Source organism: Psammomys obesus, unplaced genomic scaffold (genome assembly GCF_907164565.1).
Source record: "Psammomys obesus unplaced genomic scaffold, mPsaObe1.curated_primary_1811, whole genome shotgun sequence".
NCBI lineage: Eukaryota > Metazoa > Chordata > Mammalia > Rodentia > Muridae > Psammomys > Psammomys obesus.
The window spans coordinates 67,990-73,327 of NW_026590200.1; the positions used below are offsets into that span (position 1 = coordinate 67,990).

A 5,338-nucleotide genomic window follows, 5' to 3' on the forward strand; every position below is an offset into this window, starting at 1 on the left:
TTGTTTGTCTGTTTGATTTTTTTTTTTTTTTAGAAAGGGTCTATCACTCGCTGTCCCGGGACTCACTGTGTAGACTGAATTGGCTGACTTCTCCATTATCGGGATTACCTGCATGCATCATTCATACCAACAGGCCAAACTATATATATATGTGGGTTCTGGATATTGGACTCATTTTGCATAAAAAAGCACTTAACTACCTGAACTATCCCTCCAGGAATCTCGACCACTCATGTATTTTTCATACATACGTTTTTAGAGTCTTCAGACATAAAAGGTCATTCAAAATCATCTGAGTGCTAATGATAACGGCAACCTGGCCTCAGAGCTAGGATGTTTGTCACACAAGGTTCTCTTCCTCTTGGAGATATCTTTCGTGCTACCAGGGCTGCCCTGAACACTGTCTACCCACATCAGAGGAGTCCCTGACTACAGCATCAGGCCTATACCCTATACTCTCAAGAAGAAAAGCCTAGTAAATAAGAAAAAAATTAACAGACCTCAAACCCCGTGTCTATAGCCTCACTCCCTAGCTCGAATGGACCTATTTACAGCATCTACATGATGTGCAGATCCAAGACAGGGAGTTCACCAGATTCATCTACTTGTGCTGTCCATCTATGTTTTCCATCTAATAGTTTTCCGTCCAAGAGCAAGAAGAGGAACACGAGATTTTGTAATGAGAAGCATAAACATAGCACAAAGAAGCCAACAGGAGCTGCCACGCCTTGCATTCAGAGCTTTATTCTTGCCACAGTTTGGGGGCTGTGCTCACTCTGGCAGGATGCCTTGATAAAGGAAGCAAGTTACAGAAAATCAGGGAAGCTGGTAGAAGCTGGGGATGAGTAGGTTCAGAAGACACAGCGGAAGGTAAAATTTGGAAGCAGGGCAATCCTTCTGTGTTTAACAGCAGCAATCATCCCCGCTGTCACAGCATGCAGGACCTCGGGACCGCATGGGAATAATTCCCAAACAGCAGCACCCTGAGCCACAGCCACAGCCACAGCCTCCGCCACAGCCTCCGCAGCCTCCAGAGCCACAACCTCCAGAGCCGCAGCCTCCAGAGCCGCAACCTCCAGAGCCACAGCCTCCAGAGCTGCAGCACCCAGAAGTCTCACAGCAGCCAGATCCTGTGTTCCATCCTTGGGGCCGCTGGACCCAGCGTCTCAGAGGACTCACCCCAAAGGTTCTGGGAGCCAAGCAGCAGTAGCTGGTAGAGCAGGGGGCGGAGCATGGGTCAGGGACACCGATACCGCCCTGAGATGCTGAACCACTTGAAGAAGCCTGAGTGTAGTAGGTCTGGTAAGGAACCTGATATTGGACGTAATATGTCTGAGCCTGGCAGGGAGCTGGGCATTTGACACTGGTCTTCTGGCATGGAGCTGGGCACTTGACACTGGTTGTCTGGCATGGAGCGGGGCATTTCACGTATGTTTGGCAGGGAGCTGGGCATTTCACGTAGGTTTTCATCTGGCATGGAACTTGGTACTTCACGAAAGTTTGAGCAGGAACCGGAGTTACATATCTCACAATAGTTTGAGGCTGGCTGGGAGCAAGTCCTGAAGCAATACCTGGAGCAATCCCTGGAGCAATCCCTGGAGTAAACCCTGGAGCAACAACAGTTGGGACCAGGCCTGAAGCAACAACAGTTGGGACCAGGCCTGAAGCCTGGCCTTCTCCAGAGGCACCGCTGCTACCTTGCCCCGCTCCCAATCCCGAACCCTTCACACAAGAAGATGGAAGGAACTGTGGCTGCTTTTGCTGGTCACACATCTTGCCGTGGTTTTGAAAAATCTGAAAAGAAAAGACGCATCAAAACTGTAAGACTAGAAAGGTTTCCTCAAAATTCTGCAGCGCATTCACTTGAGAGGGGTGATCTGTAAAAGATCTTCTCTCGAAGGTTGTTGTCCAGAGGCTGGCTGTCCCATCTGGCAGTAAGGTAGGTGTGGTGTCAAGCATTCTAGGTTGACTTCTTACACCTTTAACTGGCTGTGTGACTTCAGACAAGCCGACACTCACCCCTGCTACTCTGTTTCCATAGTAGCAAACAGAGTGCTTGAAATAGTAACATTTCTACCAAACTCTCCAGGTCTCCCCTTTGTCCTTCAGTGTCTGCCTTGCATTACTCTTCAAACTGTTTAGCCTCCACCACTATTTCCCTTTGAGGTGACATACCTTCTTATTCCTTCTAATCTGGGAAGTCCTTGCAGAGAGCAGATATATGTGCCTGGGCTAACCTGAGTCTTAAACTGAACCTGAGAGAACAAAACTCGGGCTTAAGACTTACAAGTTTCTACCAGTTGCTATTGGAGCATTTGAATATCAGTTCACTTTGCAAGTAGAACAAAGAAAAAATGCCACACGTGGCCCCAGAACTAAAGTGGGTTCAGTTCTCTGAAATCCCTGCCCAGGAAGAACTGGCTCCTCTATCCAGCCCCATTCCCAGTTTCCCACCATTAATGGTATCTTTGTCTTCATGCACTCAATGTCTAGTCCTGGCTCACTCTATCCCATAGCACTCCACCCAGCTCCATCTCAACTCTATTTCTTGCCAAGTCCCTATCACAGGTAACAAGACTTACCTTCTTTCTTGGCAGGAGCAATACTGGAAGAAGCAAAGGCTCTGAGGAGCTCCCATTTGGTGAGACTTTTATAGGGTGGCAATGAAGCAATTTGATGCCATTTAAATGAAGCACCTGAGATCACGAGGACAAGGGCTGATGTTGCATTGGTGAGATTCCTCCCCAGTACGTCTGGCTGTTCAGTCAGAGGCAGAGCATGTCTCTACTTGACATTGAATTTTCCTAAATATGAGATAAATGGCCACCTTCTTCATGAAACAAGACTTTTCCTGGAAGCCATGAGTCACTCCCGTGCAATAAGACTCTAAAACGGGGTTATTTGGTTAAGACTCCCACTATTTCACACACTGTGCCAGAAAGCTACTCTGTCTCCTTTCAATTTGACATGAGTGTTTCTTCTGGGGACTTTGGTGGTAGTTTCTGCTGGTCTAGGGTATTGTGGAAAGACTTTGGCATGGTAGTCTCTGGCTCAGTAGAGTAGGAAGGTAACCAAGAACTTGTTTATTCCAAGAACCATAGGTTATTCTAAGTTAATTTGGAAACTGGATGGCTGTTGTATGATCGCAATCCCCCAAAAGTCAGGTTTCTGGCTCAGAATAGCAGGAAAGTCACTACGAAGTTGTTTATTCCACAGATTATTTTAAGTTAATTTGGGAACCGGATAAAGGCTGTATTGCCTCAGACCCCAGTTTATAAGCCTTCAATGGCTCATCTCAACTTCATCTGTTCCCATGGCCTTCCCTCAGCTCACCTTTCTGGGTCTCATTTCCAGGAATAGATTCCAGGAACCTAGGATTGAAGGATTTCCAGCCAAAAGAATGTGAGTGGTAGCAATGATAAAAATCTATCATTTATTTTAATATTTTTATTTGCCAAAAATGTATGAGGCAGATGCATGCAACAAAGGCCTGAAGGCTAAAAGGAGGTTGCTTAGCATCCAAACTAAGAAAGCAGGCAGGCCAGAATTCAAGTGCAGCCATCATGCTGCAGCAGGCATGATCTTTATTGCTACCAGATATTGTCTTTCATGATTGAATTGTCTTTGAATATCAGCATATTTCATTTCCTCAATACAGTAGATATGGAAAGAAAGACAGGAACAGTATTTCTTAAGCACTACTGTATACTGCTCTGTGTCTGAGCTTAGCTTCCATCATACTCTGTGAGGCAGGCTGTACAGGAAAATAAGACCCAGGGGTTGAAATATTTCACCATAGTCACCATTATCAGTGGGTAACAGTATCGTTAGAACCCAGATTTGTTTCATAGCCAATGAGCTTCCCACCGAGCCTTGAGAGAAGTGAGTGATGCCTGCTATGGGAGGCTATCAAGCCTGTATCTGGAATTGGTTTCAAATGCCATTTCCTTCGATCACCCACTCAAGGCTTCACAAGGTCATTGTGACCTCTCAGATGAAAGGAGGTTCTAAATTGGCTCCAAACAGATCCTCGGTTCGCCAGGATCCTTAAATGAAAGAAAGTGACACTAGTTCATGAACCCCACCACACCCCACATCAGGTCTTACAGAGTCTACTCGTCGACAATTTGGAGGAAAGAAGCAGGGGAGGGTCTGCCCCCGGCTTGAAGAGTGTCCTGGCTCTTCCTGTCGCCCCTGCCCAGTGGGCTTGCCACACTATGTATCATTACTGTGAAGACCACTGTCTATGGGGAAAGTATTGGTCCAGGCCATTACAGTCAACAGTTGTTTCCGAGGCCTGAGTGTTTCATGGAAAGGGAAAGGAAATTATCTTTTTGGGGCAGGGTGGGAGAGGGGAGTCAATCTCTTTATGCCACTAACTTATTAATTTAGTCTTTGCAATAATGGCTCAAATAGAGTGGACACTAGTAGGTAACTGTGAAAAATCGCTTAGCTAAACCTAATTGAACCATAATTTAAACGGAGGCATGAGCTACCTCAGAGCTGATTGTTTCTCCACAGCATGCCACTTCTGATTGGCATCTGGCTGTTTCAGTTGTGTAGGCCTCTCTATTATATGTAGCACAGGCTACATACACACAATTCACAGCAATGACAGGAACTTACAGGATCAGCTGTCCCAGAACATGTCCCCAGAATAAGATGTAGACTTTTCGAGCACAAATGAAGAGAACTGACCTCTTGTTCTACAATTCTTTAGTCCCTCTGGATTTCAGTTTATGAATATAAGGATCTGTTCTATACACAAATGTGCATGCGGCCTACCTGCCTATAGAGGTTTAATTCGCAGAAGGAAGGGAGGGTGAGATTGGGGGCGGATTACAGCTGGTATACAAAGTGAATAAACTATAATTAATAAAAAAAAAGAAAAAAGAAAGAAACGGCATGGAAAAGAAACCTTCTGGAGGACAATAAAGCCTAGCCTAGCACGGAAAACAGAAAAAAAATAAAAAAAAGAGTTGCTAAGTATGTGCCGATCACCACATCTCATCTTAGGTCCTGAGAAACATTAACCAACTAAATAAAATGAATGAATGAAGTAGTGGGGATTTGTATATTGAGGGTACAGACCAGACTAATTTCCCTCCTCCTGTGGTTAAAGGGATCTTTCTCTGCCGTTAGCCAACTTGTGTGTTGCATGCTGGATGTGGGCTCTGATTGGCTCATTTCCTGCTCTGTGGGGTAATGTTCTCACTAATGGTTTTGACATCTTCAGGTGAGAGATACTGCATCCATGTGCCATGCAGACAAGTGTGTGGGCTGTGCTCCACCCATTTTATAGGCTGGAAGGCAGAGCTGGACAAGTCAGAAGATAAGT

The 5,338-nt window shown here is 45.6% G+C and overlaps 1 protein-coding gene across 1 annotated transcript; it reads right to left on the reverse strand.

Annotated features, from left to right (window-relative positions):
- Nucleotides 1–903: 903 nt before the first annotated feature.
- Nucleotides 904–1,773, reverse strand: Kplce (KPRP N-terminal and LCE C-terminal like protein). Its single transcript, XM_055606694.1, has 3 exons — nt 1,674–1,773; nt 1,068–1,559; nt 904–1,007 (listed from the first exon to the last, which is right to left on the reverse strand). Exons 1-3 carry the CDS (start codon nt 1,771–1,773, stop codon nt 904–906), a joined length of 696 nt encoding a protein of 231 aa, XP_055462669.1.
- Nucleotides 1,774–5,338: the final 3,565 nt, after the last annotated feature.

Coding starts and splice junctions, on each gene's coding strand:
- Kplce (XM_055606694.1), bottom strand. CDS start 1,773: ATGTGTGACCAGCAAAAGCAGCCACAGTTCCTTCCATCTTCTTGTGTG. Junction 1,560..1,673: donor CAGCGGTGCCTCTGGAGAAG/GCCAGGCTTCAG, acceptor GTATTGCTTCAG/GACTTGCTCCCAGCCAGCCT. Junction 1,008..1,067: donor CTGTGGCTCTGGAGGTTGCG/GCTCTGGAGGCT, acceptor GCTGTGGCGGAG/GCTGTGGCTGTGGCTGTGGC.